Source organism: Capricornis sumatraensis, chromosome 23, assembly GCF_032405125.1.
Source record: "Capricornis sumatraensis isolate serow.1 chromosome 23, serow.2, whole genome shotgun sequence".
Taxonomy (NCBI): domain Eukaryota; kingdom Metazoa; phylum Chordata; class Mammalia; order Artiodactyla; family Bovidae; genus Capricornis; species Capricornis sumatraensis.
Genome location: NC_091091.1, coordinates 35,212,616 through 35,238,099, shown reverse-complemented (window position 1 = coordinate 35,238,099; position 25,484 = coordinate 35,212,616). Strand labels below are relative to the sequence as shown.

The following is a 25,484-nucleotide window of genomic DNA, read 5'->3' as shown; positions in this document are numbered from 1 at the left end:
AATCAGTCCTGAATATTCACTGGAAGGACTGATGCTGAAGCTGAAGCTCCAGTACTTGGGCCACCTGATGCGAAGAACTGACTCATTGGAAAAGACCCTGATGCTGGGAAAGATTGCGGGCAGGAGGAGAAGGGGATGACAGAGGATGAGATGGTTGGATGGCATCATTGACTCAATGGACACGAGTTTGAGTAAACTCCTGGAGATAGTGAGGGACAGGGAAGCCTGGTGTGCTGCAGTCCATGGGGTTGCAAAGAGTCAGACACGATTGAGTGACTGAACAACAACAAATTAAGATACAATTCATACATCATGCAAATCACCGAGAGGCTGGCTAGGAGATCCGTGCTAAGGCAGGACAGGATACTGGTCTGACAGATGCTGACAGCTCTTTGACACTCTCACTCTTAAACAGTCTTCATTTCACTACTCCAGGCTCATCCTTTTCAGGGGAGCAAGGAGTAGGGATAGGGAAACCATGACTTCTGCCCTCAGGCCTCTTACAAGCCACTCTAAGAGAAGCTGGTTCAGAGCCAGCTGACCACGCATATTGCAGTAGTTTAGGGCTCCTCTCTTAAATATTGGATTCCCGTGCTGGTGGATACCTAAAGTCCCTTTATTGAGTTAAAAAAGTTAATTCATCAATTAGGGGTAAAAAGAAAACATGTAGCTTTCCTCTGGAACTAACAGTTATGAATGAATTTGGTGCTTCTGTTCAGTGACTCTACTAAAAGAGATTCAAATTAAATGTTTCTGGAATGAGCTATTGATGCTCATGAAAGAGATAAGGTCTGGCAGTAGAGAAGGCAGGAAGTCAGGAGGAGACCAGGTAACCTGTGGCTAAAGGAGAGTGTGCTGGACAATGGCTTGTCAGTAGTTTCAATCACAGGGGAACAAGAGAATAGACAGTATCAAAGAGAGCCTGGGTAAAGGAGAATGTAACCTTCTCTAGGGTACTGGTATCTTATTGGGGGCAGATATAAGGAAATCTGGGGAATTCGTTCAGTGTGTGGCTTTGGGATTGGACATTTCAGAATTTGAGTTCCAACTCTTCAACTTATTCAGTGTATTGTTTTTGGGAAATTAATGTCTCCAAGTGACAATTTCCCCATCTGTAAGGTATGCAGAAGAATGCACACTTCACATGATTTGCTATGAGCAGGTCCATCCCCAGAGCATATGCGTTCCTGGGCAAATAGTTTTTGTGGAGATCCTGTTTAAATAAAGAGTTTGAGTCACTCCGAGTCAATGTGTCAGCAGTCCAACCCTGCTCAATCACGGTTAAAAAACACCATGCCAGCCTCAGAGAGTGATTGTTCACCAGATTCCCCTCCTGGAATTGAGCTGACTCCAGGGCCCTGGCTGACTAGAGTGCCTCTAGGCATCTGGTCAACCCCCTGCACGGCATGGGAGGGACACAGAGGAACATCAGAGAGAGCTCCAAAGAGGAGGCTGGACTGCCCTGCCTAGATAGCACTGCTGGCTCCAGCCAAGGCACCAGAAGAGATTTAGATATATTTTTCCTCCTATGTCTTTATTTTTTTTTTAAAAAAAAACCTTTTTATTTTGTATTGGGATATGTGTGTGCACGTGCATTGAGTCATGTCCAGCTCTTTGCGACCCCATGGACTGTAGCCCACCAGGCTCCTCTGTCCATGGAACTTGCCAGGCAAGAATATTGGAGGGAGTTGCTATTTCCTTCTCCAGGGTATCTTCCCAATGTAGGGATCACACCCCTGTCTTTTGCGTCTCCTAAATTGGCAGGCAGGTTCTTTACCAGCTGAGCTACCAGGGAAGCGCCTGTATTGGGATACAGCCAATTAACAATGCAGTGATAGTTTCAGGTGAACAGCGAAGGGACTAAACCATACATATACATTCATATATTCTCTCCCAAATTGCTCTCCCGTCCAGGTTGCCACATAACGTTGAGCAGAGTTCCATGTGCTCTACGGTAGGTTCTTTCTGGTTATCCATTTTTAATGTAGCAGTGTGTACTTGTCTGTCCCAAGCTCCCTAACTATGCCTTTCCTCCATCTTTCCCCCCAACCCACCGACCATAAGTTCATTCTCTAGGGACTTAGTTTTTTTTAAAACATAAGGATGTTTAGTGTTACTATAACAATAATTCCAGTTCCAGTGTTGGTTCTGCAGCTTCATGATGGGGACTTAGACATTTTTGAGGAAGGTAAGGTTTAGGGCCAGGACCTGTGCTTGCCTGAGTCTAAGGGTAGCACTGATTATAAGGATTAAATGAGAACATGCACATCAGAGGTGTTTGCTATAGTGATGCACACAAGCACCCATTAAATTTTAACTATAATAAAAGTACAACGAAATCATTCATTATTTTGAAAGCAATGATTTTTATTGTTTGTCTTCCATGACTGTAAACCAATAGGAGTCCAGTTTCCAGGGCCGCTGGGGCGCAGGAGGATACACACGGCACAGAAAGTGGGGTTCCCAGGAAGCCACTATGTGAATTTGAAGTATCCTGTTTAGGACAGGTGCTTGAAGGAAGCCCCTCCTCCTGAAGGCATCTGTGTTCCTGTGTAAGCAAAGCCCCACAGTGCTCAGGGGCAGCTCCTGGCAGGATACTCAGGGATATTTGGCAGAGGCCTCCTGCAGCTGCCAGAAGGACCTCAAGATGCCGCAACTTCCTGTTTTTGTCTGGTACTCACTCCTGTTTTGAGCTGTGCAGGGCTCCACCTATATGTCTCTCTCCTTTGTCATGCTCAAAACAACCCCTGGAAGTCACTAGAGAAGGAACTGTTTTCCCCATTTCAGAACAGGAAAGGAATTGGCAAGAAACTGGATGTGTAGACAAAGCAAATAGAGAAGTGAATGTAAAAAATAGCTTCTGCGTGTGGATCTGATTGTTATCTCTGATCATGGATGCCATACCACTAGAACCAGGGTCATTCATTGAGGGCCTGCTGTGTGTCCAACATCGTGCCAAGAGCTTTATAACCTTTCCCATTTAACATTCTTAAAAACTCAACAAAGCAAGTACTACTTTCCTTTTCATTTTACAGATAAGGAGAGTGAGGCATATGCAGTTAAGAAACGTGCTAAAAGTCACATAGGTACTAAGTGAAAGCTAGATTTGGACTCAGGTTGGCCTGACACCCAAGTTCATGGTCTTAAACCATGATACTGTAAGGCCTCAATCCGGGAGCTTAAGGTCAGGTCATCCATAGAAATTGCTCATCTTTGGCACACTTTAATTTTGTAAATAATAGTGCTGATGAAGTACTTTAATAACTCAGATCTGAAGATTCTCTTATCAAATAAATTGTTTTTTCAAGGAAAATTAGCAAACATTTCTTTTTCCTAGTTCATGATTACAAGCTCTCTGTATGGGGTTTTCTCATCACCTTCCAGTAGAAACTTAGAGTAAGTTTCTGAATGTGTGTTTCTCTGACCTCCTGAGCTTTTGGGTCCACTACAAATGAAAGAGGCATATTTGGCGCAATTACCTTCTCAGCAAACAAACAAGAAAAGACTGGCACTGTTATCAAAAGCCCTAAGGTTATAATGAAAGGATTCAATGATTATGTTGTCAGCTGAGTCTACATCCCAAAGCAGAAAGTTCTGGACTGAATACCAGTGACCAAAACAGAACTGACAGTCCCCTCCCTGGTAAAGCAGTTCATATCCCCTAAAGTAGAAGGTGAGTTTGCTCTGGTTCAGGGACCTGCTGTGTCCCCCCCTATTATCTTCTGTAGCCCTCCTAGGTCTGTCTTCATTTGTAATGGTCTGTCTCCCTAAGGGGCTTCCCTTGTGGCTCAGCTGGCAAAGAATCTGCCTGCAATGCAGGAGACCTGGGTTCAATCCCTGGGTTGGGAAGATCCCCTGGAGAAGGGAAAGGCTACCCACTCCAGTATTCTGAGATTTACTGTGTCACTGAGAGAACATCATACGTGATTAATACATTGTTGTTTCCTGTTTTGTTATATGTTCATGGCATGTAACTCATGTGGTTCTCTAACTTTCAAGTCCCTTCTCATCCCATTTGCTGTCATCAGTCCCATCCCCGTGGGTCAGACATTGATGTCAAAGGGCCAGGGAAAGGTCTTGGGCACTGTCAAAGGCTAAAAAGGGACTTTGTTGTCCACTGTTTGAGGAGCGTTATCTCCCAAAGCTCCATGGGGCTTTCCTATTGCATCTTCCTGGTGTTATTGAGATACTGTGTTGGAAAAATGTTTTAAATACTTGGCAGACTCAGACTCAATGGTGAAGACCCCTACCCCACCTTAAATCGGAGAGCGGTGTTTGACTTCTGGCCATAAAAAATGTTTCCCAGAAGCTGTGACAAGGAGCAATATCTGGTTCCTCCCATCAGCCCTGCTGTCCTCGCTGCCAGCTGCATGAGTGGCTGTCTGGACGCAAAGCAGTGACAGGCATCCGGCGTTGGCAAGGCGATGCCCTCAGCCATGGTCTTCGTTCCTCCACCACACCCGGCCACCAGGGCCTCATCGTTTGTTGAGGGGAAGTGGTTCCCTAGTCTCTTGAGGTGGGAAATGATAATGAGTGGTTTCTTCTAAATCTTGGGAGGGCATGGAAGGAGAGATTTGGTTTTCAGCTGTTTAATATGTGGTAAATCATTAAACAGGTCTTCCCAGTGGCTCAGCGGTGAAGAGTCTGTCTGTAATGCCAGGGCTGCAGGAGTTCCGTCTGTAATGCAGGTTTGATCCCTGGGTTGGGAAGATCCCCTGGAGGAGGAAATGACAATCCACTCCAGTATTCTTGCCTGGAGGATCCCATGGGCAGAGGAGGCTGGCAGGCGACACAGTCCATGGGGTTGCAAAGAGTCGGACTTGACTGAAGCGACTTAGCATGCATGCAAAGCATTAGACAGCCAGCATGTTTCCATTGATTTATAGTTATCTATAACCCCTGTTAACTTCCCAAGCTCCTGTTCCATTAGTTTAATCATATTTCCCAGAATCAGAATTTCAAGCCCTTGACGGTCAGACCCTGCCTTTCTACCATGTTCAACCATTACCCCACCCCAACAACACTCACAGCACATTCTGTCACAGATGTCTCAAGGGCCTTTTCACCTTGGGTCTCACTGTGTTATGTTCGGCTGCCTGGTGTAGCCTTCCTTGTTCCTCTGACTCTCAGGTGGAGTTTGCGTTAAGCTTTTCCTCCTCTGGGCAGGCTTGTCTTACCTCTTGCCTCATCCTCTCTGTGATATACAGTATCCCATGCATGAACTCTGTGAGAACTCTGTTAGAGCTGCCTGTTTATAGGCCTGTCTTATTTAGTACACTGTGAGGTCCTCTCTGAGAGTGTGGAGGGAGCCACATTTCAATTTTTACTCTATGATAGTAGCTGGCATGGAAAAAGACTGTAAGTGTATGAGTAAAGGAATAAATTGATGCTTGTAGAAATCAAATCACTACGTTAGAATACAGTGGGCTTAAAATTATCCCCTCCCTTCAAGTAGCCAAGGTTGGAAGAAGCAGTTTGGTGCAGTGACCGCAAGTTCTGCGGCTGCGGGGTCAGGCTAACCATTCATTTTAGATGTTGTGACTTAGACGCAATACTTCATGTTTCTGAGCCTTAGTTTTATCACTTGTCAAATGTGGATAATACTACCATATGGCTATAATGGTGTGAGGACTGAAATAAAATAGAAATATGAAAGAAGAGGATAAACTAGCATTAGTAGCTTCTCAAGAACTTTTCCCCTCTTTCCTCTTCTCTCCTGCTCAAATGTGGGAGAAGCAAAAGAAATTCTTAGGTAATAAATGCAATTAGTTTTCCAAGCAAGGCAAGATAACCTGGACCTGGGAGTGGCCAGGGAAATATAAAGTAGGATTTGAGCTGCAAAATAGAAAAGACATACCCAGAGTATGAGCAGAAAGAAAATATTCCAGTGAAATGAGATTGAAAAGAAAAACGAAGACATTTTTCACTTCATTCATGGCCTCTGTCTGCTTGGTCTAGCCTTAATGTTTTGATGTGTTTCTTTGTTTTTATTTATTTAGTTTTTGGGTCTAGGAAAATGGATGAGTAATTTATTTTCACAGGAAGATGTTCCCATCTAATTTGCTTCCTTGAGTAACTGAATATGCTGAAATGCCCCCATTAGTTTTAATTATATGTACTTAAAAACTGATTTTATTTGAAGTCAGAAAATAAGGGAATCTGTTTTATTGTTTAGCATTCAGATATTTTTTCCTGGCTTAAAATTTTTTTTTGATTCTTCCTAAGAGTGGCCTACCTTCATAGAAATCCTTGATTAAGCATCATTTGATCCCAGTGAATCTGGGGTATGACCCAGTGCTTTACATTATAGATGCCTGTTACCTTGGTAAATCAGCCATGAATCTGGAATGGCCCTTGGATGCGTGATGAAGGCAGTCAATAGGAAGGCAGCTGCATAGTCTGCTTACTATTCTTGATGTAGCAGGAGAGTGGTGATTTCTTTCTGTGCTTCCAGAAGGTTCCACACTCAATATGTTGGAGAAATCCTCTGTAGAAGCAGAACTCATGGGCCCTTCAAACTAATATGTGAGAACTCTAGAAGGACTATGGTATGCCTTAGAATTCGAGATGTTTCCTAAATATGGAAATATAATTTTGACGTCAACATCTTCCTACCGGGAGTGGGAAACTGAGGTCCAGAGAAGTAAAATGACTTTTGCCAGTTCTGTTAGATAAGTTAGTGGTAGAATTACATAAAGAACTGTCCTTCTTTCTCTCTGCTTAACACTACAACAGAGAAGACCAATGGGTTATCAAAACTTGTTTTAGTTTAGTTTGAGATTCACCTCATGTGAAACTTTCCTTTGAATCTTCTCAAGATGTCCCTTCTTTGGGGAATATCACACAAATGCCCATTTATGGAAAAGTATTTACACCTTTATGCACTCCTGTGCTTGGCAACCCACTCCAGTATCCTTGTCTGGGAAATCCCATGGGCAGAGGAGCCTGGCATGCTACAACCCATGGGGTCACAAAGAATTGTACACGACTTAGCACTGAACGACAACAGTAACATAATGCTTGGTTATATCTATCTGTCTGCGTATCTCTCTTTGCCAAGTAGTAAGGTTCTTATTTGCAAGAAAATTGTTTTAACAGGCTTTGTTTCTCTAGTATATATTATATGCTGTGCTTGGTGAATAAACATATTTCATACATTGAAAAAATTGATATAATTCACATGCCATAAAAATATACCATTATATCATGTACAATTCTGTGGGTTTTAGTGTATTCACAAAGTTGTGCAAACATCAGTTCAGTTCAGTTCAGTCACTCAGTCATGTCCGACTCTTTGCGACCCCATGAATCGCAACATGCCAGGCCTCCCTGTCCATCACCAACTCCCGGAGTTCACTCAGACTCACGTCCATCAAGTCAGTGATGCCATCCAGCCATCTCATCCTCTGTCGTCCCCTTCTCCTCCTGCCCCCAATCCCTCCCAGCATCAGAGTCTTTTCCAGTGAGTCAACTCTTCGCATGAGGTGGCCAAAGTACTGGAGTTTCAGCTTTAGCATCATTCCTTCCAAAGAAATCCCAGGGCTGATCTCCTTCAGAATGGACTGGTTGGATCTTGCAGTCCAAGGGACTCTCAAGAGTCTTCTCCAACACCACAGTTCAAAAGCATCAATTCTTCGGTGTTCAGCTTTCTTTACAGTCCAACTCTTACATCCATACATGACCACTGGAAAAGCCATAGCCTTGACTAGTCGGACCTTTGTTGGCAAAGTAATGCCTCTGCTTTTCAATATGCTACCTAGGTTGGTCATAACTTTTCTTCCAAGGAGTAAGCATCTTTTAATTTCATGGCTGCAGTCACTATCTGCAGTGATTTGGGAGCCCCAAAAATAAAGTCTGACACTGTTTTCACTGTTTCCCCATCTATTTCCCATGAAGTGATGGGACCAGATGCCATGATCTTCATTTTCTGAATGTTGAGCTTTAAGCCAACTTTTTCACTCTCCACTTTCACTTTCATCAAGAGGCTTTTTAGCTCCTCTTCACTTTCTGCCATAAGGGTAGTGTCATCTTCATAACTGAGGTGATTGATAATTCTCCTGGCAATCTTGATTCAAGCTTGTGCTTCTTCCAGCCCAGCATTTCTCATGATGTACTCTGCATATAAGTTAAATAAGCAGGGTGACAATATACAGCCTTGACGTACTCCTTTTCTTATTTGGAACCAGTCTGTTGTTCCATGTCCAGTTCTAACTGTTGCTTCCTGACCTGCATGTAGGTTTCTCAAGAGGCAGGTTAGGTTGTCTGGTATTCCCATCTCTTTCAGAATTTTCCACAGTTTATTGTGATCCACACAAAGGCTTTGGCATAGTCAATAAAGCAGAAATAGATGTTTTTCTGGAACTCTCTTGCTTTTCCCATGATCCAGCGGATGTTGGCAATTTGATCTCTGGTTCCTCTGCCTTTTCTAAAAACATCACCAGCATCTAATTCCAGAGCATGTTCATCACCCCCCAAAATGACCCTGTAACCATTAGCAGTCACCCCTGTTACCAACACTCCCCAGCCCTTGGGGACTCCTGGTCTATGTTCTGTCTCTGTGGATTTGCCTATTCTGGACATTTCCTATAATTGGAATTACACAGCAAGTGACCTTTTGTATGTGGCTGCTTTCACTTAGCATAATGTTTTCACAGTTCATTGGTGTTATAGCATGTATCACTACTTCATTCCTTTTTTATGGATGAGCAGTATCCCATTGTATGCATATACCAGTGTATTTATTCATCAGCTGATGGACATTTGGGTTGCTTCTGCTCTACGCTATTAAGAATAATGCTGGTATGAACACATGTTTACAACTTTTTGTATGGACAAAAGACATATGTTTTTCATTTTCTTGGAATACCTAAGAGTGGGGTTGCTGGGTCATATGTTATCGCTATTTTTGTTGTTGTTGTTGTTTGTTTGTTTTGGCCATGTCATGCAGCATGCAGGATCTTAGTTTCCTGACCAGGGATCAAACCCGCGCAGCCTGCATTGGGAGCAGAGAGTCTTAACAACTGGACCGCCAGAGAAGTCCCTGTTAACTCTGTGTTTAACTTTTTGAGGAACTGTCAGACTGTTTTCCCCAGTGGGAAAACACTATTTTGCATTAAAATTGCCCTTAATATAATTTAAAATTAAGTCAGAATTTTTCCCCAAATATGAAATAACCAATTTTCTCTAAAGTGAAAAATCTCATTTTTACATTCATACCTGTTTGTACCCTGTACCTTAATCTTCAAAACCTTGTATATCCCTACAATTTTTTAAATGTTTCCTTATGCATTTGGCTGCTCTGGGTCTTAATTGTGGCATGCACAATCTTTAGTTATGTCATAGGAACTGCCAGTTGCTGCACGTGGGACCTAGCTTCTTGATCAGGGATAGAATTCTGGTCCCCCTGCATTGGGAGCACAGAGTCTTAGCCACTGGGCCACCAGGTAAGTTCCCATCCCTGTAACGCAAAGGTCTGCAAACACATTACGTAAAGGAAGGTAGGCTCTTTACTCGATGACATTAGTTAGCTGGTTTTGTTATTCCTCTGCAGGTGCCTTAGGATAGCCTCCGAATTTTGTTTGGTTGCTGTTAAAAGATCTTTCCTCATCCAAGTTCTGTAGCCATAGATAGCAACCGAAATGAATCAGAGGATGTCAGAGATGTTCTGACTCACAATGCCCAGAAGAATCCCATTCACAGAGGTTTGCATGTGGTACAGTGGAAAGGGAGAATTCTCATGACACAAAAGAGGCCCCAGGGATAAAGACGGGAAGAAAATTAAAATGAAATAGTTATTAAATTAAAATAGTTAGAGCCACTGCCAGCAACCAGCTTTCTCCCTTTCTGCCTGGCCCGCCCCAGATCATGCTGTCAGGTCATTGTGACATCACTAGAATGTTCTAGGCTAGTTAGCATTTGCTCTTTGTGCAGGACAGTTCCCAGTTCTGCTTCCTATCACTCTTTTCCCCGAAGTGCTATCACGTGACCCTAGTATGCAACTGCATAGTTTCATCTGTTACCTTTTCCTTGGGCCAGACTTGTCCTCGAAGCAACACTCCAATTCTGTAACCACTTGGTGGCTAGCCCTGTTGCAGGGGTACTGGCTACTTAATAAATAACTGCCCTGTTGTTGAGGTCACCTATTGCTGCAATATTATCATTTGTAGAAATACTATGTGATGTTACTTTTTTTAGTAATACTTCACTTGAACTTGAACTTGCATAGATCATGGTTCAGTTGGTCTATTTTAAGAGTTTAAAGAGGACGCAGGTAGGTACTTTCAACAAATTTCTTGGTTTCCTCTTTTGTCTGGATACCAGGAGTAGTCCGGTTCATTTTCTATCCGTAGCAACTGGTGAGAAGATGCAGAGCTCAATCAGCTTTCTGTAACTCCTCCTGTATTTTGGGAGGACCGTGTTCTATGAATACTTGAAACTTTCTCTATCTTTTTAGCTAAATGGCAAGCATTTTTCAAAATTTTATAGCATTTTCTCAGTATTTCTGATTCCCATCCCTTTCTACCTCCTTTTAAAGTTATTTCAGTACCTGCGCTACTTGTCTTACTAGATTGTAAGCTCAATGAGGGCTTAATCTAGGCATCTTTGATTTATATATCACTGTCAACTTTATGAAGCTTTATGAAGTTTTGTGTATTGTAGATGTTCAGTAAATATTTTTAGCATAATTAGTGAATCAGTGGCAATTTCTTTTCATTCTTCACTGAATGTTGCCCACTTTGCCTTCAATTGTATGATGATATGACTGTTTTTATAGCTTCCTTACTTTTTTCCATGTGTAAATTTAATAGTCAATGAAAGTGAAAGTCAGTCGTATCCGACTCTTTGCGACCCCGTGGACTATACAGTCCATAGAATTCTCCAGGCCAGATGACTGGAGAGGGTAGCCTTTCCTTTCTCCAGGGGATCTTCCCAACCTGGGGATTGAACCCCGGTCTCCAGCACTGCAGGCAGATTCTTTACCAGCTGAGCCACAAGGGAAGCCCAGTAGTCAATGAAGCATGTTGGCAAATGCTCAGCACTCTTAGTATGTTTTATTCAGGAAGGGGAAAATATATTGTGGGATCCAGATCCAATACCAAGGGAAATTTAAATTCTAAATATTTCCCTTCCTGTCCTCCCTCCCATCTCCCCAAACCCCAACAAATCCTATGCATATGCAGAGTGTTTCTATTTTGCTGGGGGATGGTGAGAGGGGAGGAAAGGAATAAAACTACCTTCTATACTGCTTTCAGAAATACAGCCAACGTGGCATATGGTGCATAGTACTAGCACAGTCTTTGGTGGAATGGTAGTGGTAGCAATGTGAAACTATTTAAATTTTTAAAATGAAAGCCCAAGTATATATGGAAATACAGTGGAATAATATTAGAAAATGACTCATTCCTATAGAACTTGATAAATTTCATAAATCACATCCTTCCCCCTAAATTTTAACTGCAGGCTTAAAAGGCACTTAGGGGCCTATTGATTTATGAGGCAGTTCTTAGTTCTGATCCCTGTGACCAGAATTAATCCAAGTAGCCTTGTTTACATATTTAAAGGAAGACGCACTTGAGCACAGTGTGTGTGCATATAAATTCATCGTGTTTGTACAAAACATGATCTAATTAATCACTGGTTCTCTTGAGAAAAAAATCATGCATTCTGTCTGATAGGCAAATTTGGTCTCTTCAGGGTATTGTTCTAGAATCTGTCTCTACCATCTAAAGCAAAGGACTAGAAAGTAATCAGTGGATCAAGACTAATTTTTCTCTCTTTTTATGCATAAAAGTACAGATAACCTAGATTCTCTTTTGTGTTGAAACTCTCCCCACTCCAATCAGACCTGGAGACAAGGATTCAAGGACAAATCATATATTTGAAAGATGATCCCAGGAAGCAATAACAGGGGAGTGAAGCCAGAGAAAGGTGAATATCAAGCTAGTTACCAGTGTGGGCAGCCAAGACTTAATTGATTGGGAACTCTGGTAGACAGTGCAGATATACCCCAGGGATATCCTAGCCAAGGGACAAGGAAGCTAGGGTATTTGTCTACCATCTTCCCATCAGGAAAGCTGCTTCCAGGGGCGTTAACTCACTGCGATGTTTCCAGGAACCAGGTTTGACTTTTAGAAGTGAATGCCAAGGAGACCCCAACATTCAAAAGAAGGAGGAATCAGGGACTTCCCTGGTGGTCCAGTGGTTAAGACTTTGCCTTCCAATGCAAGGGGTGCAGGTTTGATCCCTGATCAGGGAGCTAAGATCCTATATGCCTTGCGGCCCAAACACCAAAACATAAAACAGAAACAGTTTTGTAACAAATTCAATAGAGACTTTAAAAATGGTCCCAATAAAAAATAAAAGGAGGAGGAATGCATATGTGTAAGAACATAGGGAGGACTCATAGGAACCCAGAAAGTGCTGAGCAGGCAGGCCTCGGGAAGCATAGCATTCTAGGCTGCCCCAGGACCGTCATTTCAGTCCCAGTCTCTTCCCTAGCCATTGGCTTCCTCTTTAACTCCTCAGGATTTTGGTATCTGCGTGTCTCTGGGAAGCTTATTGCTGCTTGGTCTTACTTGATCTTTTAATACAATACTGGCTCCTGCCTGGGACTTACTCTGAGTTTAGATCCTCAGAAGTGAAAACCTAATTGACCCAGATCCTCTTTCTCAAGATAAGATATACCTTGCAAGTGCTTGGCCAGCTGAGGTGTGGGTCCCCCTGGTTCATCCAGTGTCCACTTGTGATCCAGTGAGCCACGGCCAAGGCATGAAGTCATATTGCCCAGTGCCCACTCAAAAGAGGGACAGACAAGGAATGGTGAGGGCAAGTAGCCCCAAGGCGCCTCTATCTGTGGGGTTTTCCGGGCAAGAATGCTGGATTGGGTTGCCATTTCCTCCTCCAGGGGAATCTTCCCAACTCAGAGATTGAACCCACATCTCTTGCATCTCCTGCATTGGTAGGTGGATTCTTTACCATTGTGCCATCTGGGAAGCCCTTCCATTAAAAGTTCTACAACATAAAGTTTTTTTCCATTATTCCACAGACTCTTTCTCACCTTGTCAAAGTGTTTTATATTCTATCTATCATCTCACCTGCTAGTAAAGTAATGCTCAAAATTCTCCAAGCCAGGCTTCAGCAATATGTGAACCGTGAACTTCCTGATGTTCAAGCTGGTTTTAGAAAAGCCAGAAGAACCAGAGATCAAATTGCCAACATCTGCTGGATCATGGAAAAAGCAAGAGAGTTCCAGAAAAACATCTATTTCTGCTTTATTGACTATGCCAAAGCCTTTGATTGTGTGGATCACAATAAACTGTGGAAAATTCTGAAAGAGATGGGAATACCAGACCACCTAACCTGCCTCTTGAGAAATCTGTATGCAGGTCAGGAAGCAACAGTTAGAACTGGACATGGAACAACAGACTGGTTCCAAATAGGAAAAGGAGTACGTCAAGGCTGTGTATTGTCACCCTGCTTATTTACTTATATGCAGAGTACATCATGAGAAACACTGGACTGGAAGAAGCACAAGCTGGAATCAAGATTGCCAGGAGAAATATCAGTCACCTCAGATATGCAGATGACACCACCTTTATGGCAGAGAGTGAAGAGGAGCTAAAAAGCCTCTGGATGAAAGTGAAAGAGGAGAGTGAAAAAGTTGGCTTAAAGCTCAACATTCAGAAAACGAAGATCATGGCATCTGGTCCCATCACTTCATGGGAAATAGATGGGGAAACAGTGGAAACAGTGTCAGACTTTATTTTTGGGGGCTCCAAAATCACTGCAGATGGTGACTGCAGCCATGAAATTAAAAGATGCTTACTCCTTGGAAGAAAAGTTATGACCAATCTAGATAGTATATTTAAAAGCAGAGGCATTACTTTGCCAACTAAGGTCCATCTAGTCAAGGCTATGGTTTTTCCTGTGGTCATGTATGGATGTGAGAGTTGGACTGTGAAGAAGGCTGAGCGCCGAAGAATTGACGCATTTGAACTGTGGTGTTGGAGAAGACTCTTGAGAGTCCCTTGGATTGCAAGGAGATCCAACCAGTCCATTCTGAAGGAGATCAGCCCTGGGATTTCTTTGGAAGGAATGATGCTAAAGCTGAAACTCCAGTACTTTGGCCACCTCATGCGAAGAGCTGACTCATTGGAAAAGACTCTGATGCTGGGAGGGACTGGGGGCAGGAGGAGAAGGGGACGACAGAGGATGAGATGGCTGGATGGCATTACAGACTCGATGGACGCGAGTCTGAGTGAACTCTGGGAGTTGGTGATGGACAGGGAGGCCTGGCATGCTGCGATTCACGGTGTCGCAAAGAGTCGGACACGACTGAGCGACTGAACTAAACTGAACTGAACTGAATGTTGTCCTAAATAAAGTAAAATTTTACATTGTTGACATGAAGTTTGACCTTTGGTGTTTAAGCTATGCCCTGCTCATATTGAATGCAAATATAAGAGGACTGAACTCATTTGTGGAATCACTGAAATTGCACAATTTATATTTCATAGATTGTAGAGGCATATGCATTTCAATCTTTCCAGAAGTGTGGGAACTTTGCACTCGACTAGCTCAACTGCTTTTATTTTACTTTTTGGATGCATGCACATTCTAGGGCATGCTAGGTGGCAACCCACCCTAGTATTCTCGCTTGGAAAATCCCATGGACAGAGAAACCTGGCAGGCTATAGTCCATGGGGTCACATAGAATAGGACATGACCGAGCAACTGAGCATGCACGCAGAAATGCTATTCCTTGAAGATGATCAGAGAGGGTGGATGATGGAACTGCATCCTAAAAGACTTGAGAATGTGGATCTGAGTACAACATCTTTCCCTGTCCAGCCAAAGATGAGCCCAACAGGCCAAGATGATGCCATTCACATGCAGACCGTATCATAAGAAGTCCAAAAGCCAATGAAGGATAAAATATCAGGAAAGAAGATCATTTTATAGAGGCAAAATGCAACATCATTTTCTTCTAGAAATGCCAAAGAAGTTGATAGACATTGAGTGCATCTTGACTAAAAAAATGTTTGTGTTTGTGTGTGTGTGTGTGTGTGTAGCTGGGCATAGGGAAAGGGTGACTCTTGTGTGACCTGTGGAAACGAAGACCCAACAAAACAAAGGGAGAGCCCATGGCTTTGGAGTCTGACAAACCTGTTTCCTCAAGTGTAAAGAAAATATTATTTTATCCAGTTGTTAGGAGGATTAAATGAGGTGATAAATGACTGTAAAGAGACCAGAATGGTGGCTGACACATAATAAGCTCCCTGTAAATGGCAACAAAAGTGGTAATTAACTTACAGCTGACTCACACTGTTGTACAGCAGAAACTAACACAACATTGTAAAGCAATTATACACCAATAAAAAATGAAGTTGTAAAAAAAGGAAGAAAAGAAAATTAGTACGAAGTAAGCTTGGCATAGATAACAGTTTCTTGGGGGTTGAGTTTGGGAATTACTATAATTTAACCCCAATAATAAATGTGTTAAAAGAGGGGAAAAGGTGGTACTTAGGAGTAGTTATAAAGGAGATTTCATAAAATGCTACCTGGTTAAGTTCCTTTCAACTTGTTTCTCCCAAAGTGAATTACTGGTTTGCATCTTGGCCATTACTTTCAAGCAGCCACTAAATTGATTTATGTATGCGACTGAATTTACTTTTAATTTACTTGAATGAGATTTCAAAATCAGTCTTTTTGATATGAAAATGAACACTTAGCCAGCATTCTGACCTGCCGTGGTAAGTCAGTGACATATGTGTCTTAGAATTTATCAAATGTCGTATGCCTACTTTGTGACTATCACTGTATGTATTCAGATGTTCACGTGCGATCTCGTCCCTCAGAGAGCCCAGCTTTTGCAAAAATAGACACATAAATGCTTCACTGCAGTGTCATCATATTTGGAGCACTAATGACACACGTGTGCAAATGATCACACAAATGTCATACGTGCGCAATGCTCAGTCTCTCAGTCGTGTCCAACTATTTGTAACCCCAGGGACTATAGTCTGCCAGACTCCCCTATCCATGGAATTTTCCAGGCAAGAATACTAGAGTGGGTTGTCATTTCCTACTCCAGTGGATCTTTGAGACCCAGGGGTCAAAGCTACATCCCCTGCGTTGGCAGGTGGGCTCTTTACCATTGTGCCACCTGGGAAGCCGCACTGGTGACATGAAGTACCAGAAAGAAGAGGGTGTTGCTAGGAAATGCATCCCAGCTTCAGATGATAGTAAATAACCATTTTTCTTTCCCAGTACTGTATTTCTACCTGGAACATATTAGGGAAAAAGAAAAAGCTAATAATATTGGATTGGCCAAGAAGTTTATTTTGGTTTTTCCAGAAGTAGGTATGGAAAGCCCAAACAAACTTTTTGGCCAACTCACTAGTAAATTGTTTGGGGGAAAAAGAGGCTTTTTCCCAAGTACTTCAGGGCTATTTCTGTACTTCTTGTGAGCTTCTCATGTGCCTGAAATTAGGCTAAAATCCATGAAACTCTCTGTACTCTCAAAAGATCCTTTGAATTCCAGTAATCATTTCCGGTACACTTGTAGGAAACTGACTGATTTTTACATTCCCGCTGCAGTTAATATCTATAGTGGATTATTTATGGAAAGTTTTAAATATGCTTCCCTGGTGGATCAGATGCTAAAAAATCTGCCTGCAATGCAGGAGACCTGGGTTCGATCCCTAGATTGGGAAGATCTCCTGGAGAAGGAAATGGCAATCCACTCCAGTATTCTTGCTTGGAGAATCCCGTGGACAGAGAAGCCTGGTAGGCTACAGTCCATGGGGTTGCAAAGAGTCAGACACAACTGAGTGACTAACATGCATTAGTGATTTTTCTTAAGCTGCAATCTGTTGCTTAGATTCACACTCAGAATTGACTTCTGAGAAAGACCACAAAGAAGTTTAGGATACAAATGTAAATTATTTTACTTGAAGAACTCATGGAAAAGAACTTTACTGGGCACCAATTCTGTGAGATTCACCTGGAAAAAATCCTAAGAATTCTCCATTGAAGACGTAAGAGCAGGATCAAGAGGGACCAGACATTTAGGAATTTGTGTCAGACTGCAGGAAACTTTGGAATCGTCACTACCAATAAATTTTCATGAAGATTACAGCGAATGTCATGACAGTTATTATTGCAGCCCACCGAGAAGATGGGCGTTGTTTTTAAGATGGGGCAGCGTGGGCTATAGCTATGTTTGTGAATTACATGTTCAGTCACTTTCAGTGATACAGGCCAGTGTGCTAAGCCAGTCAGTGGTCCTTCATTACTTAAGGAGCTGGTGGTGCAGCTTAAGTCTTAACCAGAAAATCTGAATCTTCAGACCTTGGATGGGAGCAGGTGTATGCATTTAAAGCACCCCTAGTGTTTTTCTCCCTGGAGGTCTGCAGACTGTGCTCTCAGGAGTGTGGAAAAGTATGAAACAAACACTCACAGTGTCATTGTGGACATCAAGCCATTATTATGGGAGGATAAGTCAATCCCAAATTATTTGCGCCACTCAAAAAGCTATTTGTGTGACTGTCATTTTATTCTATTTTGGGGGGAAATATTTGTTGTTGTTGGGTAGTTAAATTGTGTCCAACTCTTTGTGACCCCCTGATTGCAGCATGCTAGACTTCCCTGTTCTTCATATCCCGTGGAGTTTGCTCAAACTCATGTCCATGGAATCGGTGTTGCCACCCAACCATCTCATCCTCTGTTGCCCCCTTCTCTTCCTGCCCTCAATCTTTCTCAACATCAAAGTCTTTTCCAATGAGTCGACTCTTTCTTAAAACAATGAATAAACATAGGCACAAATGGGCACAATCTGGTAAACACTGGACATGCCACACCAACACAATCCAATTTGTAGGAAGGAGGCAGTATGATTGGACACACATCATGGCAGACTTTGAAATGTACCCACGGTCTTTTGAACCTAATCTGTAAAGAAATAGGTAGCTCAGGTCTGAGGCTCTCATCACATCCCTTCAAAGGCTCAGATTCCTTACCGTGGCCTTCTGAACCTTCCATGACCTGCCACTGAGGCCTTAGCTTGAGGCTCTCCCTAATCCTTGTGAACACTGGTCTTGATACCTTCTTGCCCTGTGACTCCGCTTGGAATGATCTTCCCCGCTTTGTTCATTTGGCAGCCCTGTCTTGCCCCTTCATTCCTCCTAGAAGCCACTGCTGACTCCCCCCAGATTGGGCTCAGCACTGCCCTGCGTCCTGTGTACCGGCTTCTGTCTTAGCACCTTCCTAATCATGTTGAGTCCTTGTGCATGAGCATCTGCTTCACCCGATGGTAAGCAACCCCTGAGGAGTGGTTTTCCTGCTATGGTACAGCCAGCCCTGGACCTGCGGTACCATCGATGCCCCATAAATGTCTGCAGTGAGATTGGTAGATGGAAACATTAAGTAGAAAGCAAATAACAAACTCATTCTCAAGTTTTCTTTCAGCCAGATGCTGCTAACAAGAATTTTGAGCACTCTTTTGCCAATGAGTCCAAAGCTTTTGAGGGGGTATCTGGAAGCCTGGGCTCCTGGGGACCACAATGGAGGGGTCTGGAAATTCCTGCCTTGTGGATGCATAAGCCACAGGAAACCCATGACTCTGTAGAGAAGAGAGCAGTGAGGGCGTGGACTCCATCCAGTTGCTTCTTTTCTAGTCTTCACATTTCCCTCTTATTTGGCATGGGCTTCCCAGGTGGTGCCAGTGGTTAAGAAACCTCCTGTCCATACAGGAGACGTAAGAGATGTGGGTTCGATCCCTGGATTGGAAAGATCCCCTGGAGAAGGAAATGGCAACCTGCTCCAGCATTCTTGCCTGGAGAGTCCCTACAACAGAAGAGCCTGGTGGGCTACAGTCCATGGCATTGCAAAGAGGCAGACGCAACGGAATGGACAGCATACAGGCAGGCACCGTGGAAGTGATGTGTACTCTTGAATTTTTGCCAAGAGTGCCTGTGTGCTCACAAAGCTTTTCTCTCCGACAAAATGGTTTCTGTCCTTTGGCCACTTGTGGACAACCCTGCCTTCATTTTGTGAGTGAATGACAAGGCAGCAGTAAGTCAGTTTGAGAGAATAAAACAACAGATGAACCCACGGGTTGGTGTCTATATTATGAAGTCTTATCTCATCTGAGTGGAATGAGATTGAGATAAGTTCTTTGGAAATCTTCTCTAGAAATGATAATAAAAAGTCCTGTCGTCTTATGAGCTGTACAGTTTTTAACCTTTTTCATTTATTTTGCTGCACTTCTTGTAGCTTGAACTAACTATCAAGCACAAAATACTTGCTTCTGTTCTCAAAGCTCTTAACTATTTGGCCCTGAGGCAAGGAGACAAAAACAATTTGGTTTTACTCTGCCACATTCCAAAATAACTGTAGTAATATCCTCTTTGGTTATCTTAAAAGTATAGCGTGGAGGCTTTTATCCCAAAGTAGCAGTGTCTGACTGTTGCGGGGGGGTGGGGGGGGGACCTTAGCTATATGACTGTTATTTAGCAACTAAATGCTGGTGACTCATTCACTTTGACTGTGGTACAGGAAAATTCTTTCCATGGAAAACACAAGAACGGAGGGGGGCAGAAATCTCTCTGAACCACTGTGTAGTATTTTCCTTTGGAAAAGGCTTCTCTGAAAATGAATAGGCACCAGCTGTTACTCTGCTGGCTTGGTCCCCAAAGCTCCTGGAGAGTCTTCCTCAACTGGGCTTTCTGAGCAGTTCATCCACAAAGGTATACAGGTAGGCTCAGAGCCGCAATAAGGGATCAGTTTCGTTAATAAACTAAAATCTTGGGATTAAAAACGGTCACCTGAATAAAAGAGGAATTGAACTCACTGGATTCATTGTACCTGGAATATTTATATGATGATTTGGTTTGGACCAGAAACCTAATGGTGTTTTTACTGTCGCATTCCATTAGGAAGAGAGGGAGATAAATAGAGAGTTCTGTTCCCTTAGCTTTGCACCGAAAACATGAACGCCTTGGGGAGAAGCACCTCAGTGAGGTGCTAATCTCTTTATGCAGCCAAAATATAATAACATAAGTTCACCTGCGAGGCTCACAGCGCCAAACTAATTCTAGCTCGCTGAGTTTCATTTTGCTTGTCAGCATCTCCTCGAGGGTTCTGGGGGGGTTAGGGGTGGGGGAAGGAGACTGTGCGATGCTGGCTGTGAACATTTGGGGGGTTGAAAGAGCTTCTCTTCCTGCTCCTGAGCCCTGCCCAGCCCTGAGGTCGCACTGCTCTCATGCTAGGCTCTTCTTTATGAATGGAGGTTAGAGAAGCCGCTTAAAGGCTCTTCAGCGCTTACTCTCCAGCTGGCCTCTGACTTAGGAAAAACATGACCCTGTGGGGCTGCGATGGGGGTAGGGAGGGCTGTGGGAAAAGTTTGTGTCATAGGAAAGATGACCCAGGGGTTGGAGGGGCCTTTGCCCTTTCTTATAGGCGGAGATGCCCAGGCTTTAAATAGTAAAGCCCTGAATCACAGATGTAGGAATGTCAGCCGCTTGAGCTCTGCCACTGTAAGCCGGCAGAAAACCAGCCCCGCCCGGTGTCATCTCAGCTCTAAACAAGCTCGGAGGCTACGATGAGGCAGGTTGCCTGACTTCATTCTTTTCTGTTACCGCGGCTCTCTTAGACCCAACACGGTACAATATTTGCAGTAAAACAGTCTAATCCTGGCCTGTTCTGGTTCTGAAGGATGCGTGGTCCATCTGCTGTTCTCCCAGAGCAGCAGCATCTGCCTTTGTGTCGCTTGCTCATCACCTCTCTCCCACACCGTGGGGAGCCTGTGAACGATCTGGGTTTGGGAGACAGGTGCTGGAAAGGGGTGGGTAGGCGGCTTGGTGACTCCACCCACTGGAAGTCACCTGCTCCCTGCAGACAGACCTGTGCTTCTGCGGGTCAGAAATTGAAAGCCAGGATCAGGGTTAGCCTGGTGAGGGATGTGGATGTGACTGTTTTCCCTTTGCTTTGTGGGCTGGGAGGGCTCCTCCCTGACACGTAGGGAACCAAAGGGGCTTGTCTAGAAAATGCTAAAGAATTGCGGAGAAGGGGAAAGTCAGAACCCTACCTAACAGGATAAGTCAGATTTTTACTTTGATCCTGGATGAGGGACTGAAGCCTGAAAAAAGCCTCTTCCCAGGCTCCCTTCTCATTGTCCCAGTCTGTTCCCCTCTTCTCTCACCACCCTCCACCCACCCCCGCCCTGTTTCAGGTAAAGAGGGACGAGGGAAGTCAAACATCATTATTCATTTTTCATTATCACTGAGCCTCCAGGACCTTAAAAGTTGAAGGAAATGAACTGGAAGTCGTCATTTGCATTATTTTTCTACTGAGGCTAATTTTATTGATTCAGTTGGTCTGAGAGAAGCTGAATCTGAGATAGCAGCAGTTATAGGAAACTAATAAGCTACCAATCGACTAGTTTGACTTACTGGAACAGTCCCTGGCTGCCCCTCGCCGGCCCACCCACCCCCTCCTGGCAATCATTTATCAGACCCCGGGAGCGGGCCGGGGCTCGGGGATCGTTTTGATGCCGGTTCTGCCGGCGCGAGGAATGCTACGTGGTGTCAGTGACCAGAGCTTAGGACACTGGAATTTTGCATTTGTTACAGCAGCAGCTGTAGCGAGTGGCTGCGCCGGCCGAAGGGCAGCGTCCCCGAGCAGGGCGCGGCCACCACTTGGCGGCGATCGCTGGGGCGGCACCCGAGCTCGGCCCTCGAGATGGGGGCGGGATTTTAGAAAGAAGCCCGGACTCGGCGAGTGGATGGCCGGGCGCTTTCTCGCAGCCTCTGCAGCAGCCGATCTGTCTGCCCAGCGGCGCTCCCACTCCTAGACTTTGTTCCTGTTTCCTCCCGCGCTGCTCGCCAAAGGCATCGGTTACCATGGTGAAAGAGAAAGGTAATTATTAATATCGATCCCTGTGCATGGCTGCAGAAGTTGCACTGGTGCTGCAGGGCTGGGCCACCTGATGGGGGACGATCAATGGAAAGCCAGGCAGACATGTTCTGGGTGTGAGACTCTGTATTGTGAAGTCCGGGTTTGCGTAGAGCAGAGACTTACTTCATTAAGAACCTTTCATTTAACCACGGCGCGTCCCAAGAGCATTCCTATTTCTGGAGTGTTTGCACAGCCGAGCTCCCAGGGCGTGTGTCTCTTTTGATTGCTATTGCATTTGGAATTTTTGGTTGTGTTTGAGACTTGTCTTCCTGCCTTCATCCTAGCCTTCACTCTTCCTCGCTCACCCCCACCCTAATCAATAAATTAATGAAGATGTGTAATGAAAGGGCCCTTCTACCAGGTCTAGGCTGTGTTGGGACCTGCCCAAGCTTAGCTCAAAGTTCCAAGCGGTCCGTCTTTAAGGTTCCAGGTGTGCCTCTCTAATAACCTGTCATTTCAGCAGCATTCCTAATCACTCCTCCAAACACCTTAAAAGATGGGTTACATGTCAAGGGCGGCAAATCGTGTCTTAAGAATGTGAAAAGGGAGAGGATGGTCACGCTTTGCACAGGTGTACCGTATTTATGCTCTGGGCGTGGTCCGAAATGGAAGTTAAACTTTTCAGAATTGAATTGTTATTTAACTTATTCACTTGTCTGGGAAATGTAAAAGAGCACAGCAATGTTTGATTTTAGTTATCCAAGTAATATATAAATATGTCTTATGTTAAGAAAATGCAGTGTCACAGGAGATTAGAGACTGAAAAATGAAATCTCCTTGCCCTTGCCTGGTTCACTTTCATTTCCCCTTTTCTCTTGAGGCAAAATTGTTAATAGTGTATCCTTCAAGAACTTATAGAAGGAATAAGATAGATAGATAGAAGTATTAAAAAAGGATCATTCTCTGATCATTTTTTTCGTGACTCGATTTTTTTCTGTTAATAATATGTCTTCGGGACTTTTTACTACATGATTTGAGAGTGTGAGTAACCACCACTGAATTTTGCATTTTGGTAAGCTTGGATGTATTCTGCCACATTTCCTGACTGTGGACATACTTTTCTCCATAAACACAGATGTCTGCTCTTTGGGCGCTGTCTTCAACATTTCCGTGATTTATCTTTGTCTACTTTCTCTTAAAGCCCCTACAGGGAATAAAGGTGAGGTGAATGCGCTGAACTCAAGCTGATCCCTATTGTTGGAAACTCAATTCAGGTTTATTATACTAGTGGATGAACGGAGGAATAGGATCATGACAGCTAACCATGTTAGGGCCGCACCTCAGCACAAAGAGAAACAGCTTCTGGTCAGTCCATTCTGCTCCTATGTATCTTTCATAAATCGCAGGGTTTAGCTTTGGTTTTACACCGACTCAGGGGTAATCGAATGAAATGATTTAGTGAGAATAAAAGTGCTCCTAATAATATTTCCTCTCTTTTGGGGGTGCTACCAGGAACCCTTAATAAAGACTTTGACATTTAATCAAGGTCAGGTCGCTTCATTTTTACCTCCCCCACAGCTGAAACAAACTGACTCTGATCTCTACTGCTAATGGTTTCGAGTTTGTTTCCCCAATATGAGTAATTTATGAGCAATGGGAAAGGGGCTTGCAAAGGTCACTTCCCAATTCTATCCCCCAGGGGCCCATGGAAGCCCTGGATTTGCTGTTCGCGGTGAATGTTTTATAGGGCAGTAGTCCCCAAATAGCAACTCTTCTTAAGTCATTAGAGACTTCCCAAAGCTTGGATTGCCTGGGCTCACGTTTGCTTTACAAGTCAGTAACCACTTTCTGACTAGAACATTTTGGACAGGCCACCGAGAGGTCACATACTAGTATTATCTAAGCCCTTAGCCACTGATTAAAGGCTGTTCCTTTTCTATTTTGAGGTCCATGTCAGTCTCCACTTCTGCGTCCCAGCTCCCTGATTGCATTGACCTCAGTCAACAGCAGGGAAAGGCAGGGTTTTTGGTGGGTATACAAGGGCTTCAGTGGAAAGAAAGGAATTTCATTAAAGCTTCTAAAGCCAGAAGGGCACAGGAGCGCTTGCAGTCCAGGCATTCATCCTAGACCTGAGAAAACTGGGCTTCAGAAAGGGTTAGTAAATTGCTCAAAATCACACAGCAGGTAAGTGGACTAAGTTCAGGTTTATTAGACTAGTGGGTGGATGGAGAACATAGAGGAGACTCATCCTCTGTGTTCCATCACAGGAGGACATGGCTCAGTGTCTGCATTTATCACCCCCTGGCTCCATCACTAGACAGTGAACCTCTCAGAAGCAGCCCTGTGTCTCTGCCTTTAATTTTTCAGTTCATAGCTTGACACCTGCACATCATAGATTCTCAGAGTTGAAGCAGGTTGGCCCGTTGTCAGAGCTAGATCTGGAACCTGTGGCCTCCTGACCCGGAGACTTTTCCAGTACGCTCTGCTTCCTCTTGCTTCCAGAGAGTTCCAGCTTCTTCCTTCCTCTTGGGGCAGACACGAATCAGCCGGGAGCGAGTGTGTGTCATGGTAGCAACCATCCTGAGGAACACGGGAAGTCTTCTGAAGGGGTGACATAGGTGCCCCGTTGCTCATCACTTGGAGATGGTTTAGGTCACGCTGGTCTGTGCTTCCATTTTCTCTCTTGGGTAAAGTTTCCATGACACTGACAGAAAGAAAGCCTGCTGGCAGATCACAGGTCTGCAAGTGTGGAATGACCTTGGCCGACTGACTTTGACCCTCATTCTCTTTTGTTCTCCCAACCAGGCACCCACCCACTTCCAGTCCCAGACCCTTATTGATCTGGGAATCTTCATGAAATAGTTGTTTCTCTGATGCATTCAAGGGCATCTTAACCTTGCTGTGTCCTGTAACAAAGAAGCAGGAGAGGTTTTTGTGGGTTTATCAGTCAATATCTGTCTTCCTGAATACACTTTCATCTACCTAAGCTCCAGTGGCCTAGTCTACTCATTAAAAACTTTAATTCTTGCTTATGTGTGTCCTAGTGCAAGTTTTAAAAATAAACATGAAAAAAAAAATAAACATGAAGGGGATTTATTATTTCTTAGTGTCAGAGGAAACAAGTATAAGCAAATATTAGAGATTAAGTTGTGTAAACACTCATTTGTTTAAATAATAAGGGAGCTTAGGGTTTGGAAATGGTTTGATCCTTCATGTAAGAAGGATAGAAATTCTGCAGTGAGGGAAGCACATTACAGAAAACAATTCTACAGCTGAGCACATCAATTTTTGTTTGTTGTGTTTCCCGGAAGTTTTCTGCCACTGTTGGATGACCCAACTTGCTTTCAAGGTAGTGAAAAGTGAAAGCGTTAGTTGCTCAGTTGTGTCCAACTCTTTGTGACCCCAAGGACTGTAGCCCACCAGGCTCCTCCATCCATGGAATTCTCCAGGCAGGAACACTGGAGTGGGTTGCCATTTCCTTCTCTGGGAGATCTTCCCAACCCAGGGATTGAACCCATATCTCCTGCATTGTAAGCAGATTCTTTACCATCTGAGCCACCAGGGAAGCTCTTTTAAGTAGAGCAGGA

General features: G+C 43.9%; 1 protein-coding gene across 2 annotated transcripts in view; it reads left to right on the top strand.

The window, feature by feature from the left end:
- Positions 1-25,484, top strand: part of ABLIM1 (actin binding LIM protein 1) — a 217,508-nt gene that overhangs the window by 1,856 nt on the left and 190,168 nt on the right. Inside the window, exon 1 of one of the 2 annotated variants that reach the window (XM_068961484.1) lies at positions 21,794-21,918. The exons of the other annotated variant lie outside the window; for it this stretch is intronic. Within the exon in view, the coding sequence (XP_068817585.1) occupies positions 21,903-21,918 (16 nt within the window). The 5' untranslated portion in view covers positions 21,794-21,902. Of the gene's footprint in view, positions 1-21,793; positions 21,919-25,484 lie in introns of those variants that run through there. 2 annotated transcript variants of the gene reach the window in all.